The sequence below is a fragment of the Egretta garzetta genome, unplaced genomic scaffold (assembly GCF_000687185.1).
Source record: "Egretta garzetta isolate BGI_Z169 unplaced genomic scaffold, ASM68718v1 scaffold307, whole genome shotgun sequence".
NCBI lineage: Eukaryota > Metazoa > Chordata > Aves > Pelecaniformes > Ardeidae > Egretta > Egretta garzetta.
In genome coordinates, this window is record NW_009260294.1 from 851,657 (window position 1) to 852,704 (window position 1,048).

General features: G+C 56.6%; 1 protein-coding gene across 2 annotated transcripts in view; it reads left to right on the top strand.

Annotated features, from left to right (window-relative positions):
• Positions 1–988, top strand: part of LOC104129613 (protein CEPU-1) — a 161,299-nt gene extending 160,311 nt beyond the window's left edge. For both annotated transcript variants that reach the window (XM_009642570.2, XM_035897975.1), the window contains one exon: positions 732–988. In XM_009642570.2, the coding sequence (XP_009640865.1) occupies positions 732–832 (101 nt within the window). In that variant the 3' untranslated portion in view covers positions 833–988. The remainder of the gene's footprint in view (positions 1–731) is intronic.
• Positions 989–1,048: the final 60 nt, after the last annotated feature.

Sequence of the window (1,048 nt, forward strand, 5' to 3'; positions counted from 1 at the left end):
TGATGGTTCTCAGCGCCCCAGTCAGGCTTTGAAACAAGGGGATGCGTCCTAGGGTTTCAAAAGCGCGAGTCGATCAGCAAGGCACCAGTCCGGATGCCTTCCCGAGATCTTTTCCCAGCCTAGTGTTCCCCTAGACCAACTATTTGGGGTGTTTGGGTGAAAGCCGTTGGGTCAGACACCCTCCACATCCTTTCCCACGGTGAGCTATGAGCTCCTTCACACTCCCCTGTGATCCCCAAAGGTATTGGATGGGCTTGGGTCTTCTTGACCGCCCTCCTTGTCCCATCTCATTCTTCTTGAGATGGTCTGGGCCCATGGGCAGAGCGCGTTGTCAGTGGTGAGCCCCACACAGGCTTTGGGGAACAACGGGGCTGGCAGCATTGAGCAAAAGCTATCTTCTCCCCTACAAGTGTGACTGGAAACTTGGACAAACTTCGGAAGTGGGGCAAAGGATATTGGAGGAGGTTGGTTGGTGGTTTTGGTCTTGGGATGGGGACTCAGGGCTGAAGCGGGACCACTGGGGGTTGTGTCCCAAAGACTGGGGTCGGTGGGGATGGGGATGGCTGGAGCTGTGCTCTAGAGGATGGTGGTTGCCCGGGTTGCTCTCGCACGGGGCAATGCCCCAATAGCACTGGGGGCCCAAATGGTTTTATTGGGTTGGTTTGTGTTTGTTTTATGGGTTTTGCTGGGTTTGTGGCTAACCATGTGGGCGTTTCTCTTCCTTCCCACAGGCCCCGGTGCAGTGCACGACGGGAACAACGGCGCGTGGCGGCGAGGCGTCTGCGCGTGGCTGCTGGCCCTCCCGCTCGCCCAGCTCGCCCACCAGTTTTGACCCGAGAGCCGGCCTGTGGAGCAGCGGCGGCGACGACCACGGCCAGTGAGCGCAAGCAGAAAGGAGAGGAAGAAGAAGAAGAAGAAGAAGAAGAAGAAGAAGTGTTCACCGTTTCCGAAAATAATCATAAGAATTGAGAGAGTATCCGGCCAGGCCACCTGGGGGAGGGGGAGAGAGGAAAAACACGCAAAAAAACGCAATGGGAATTTGGAAAGG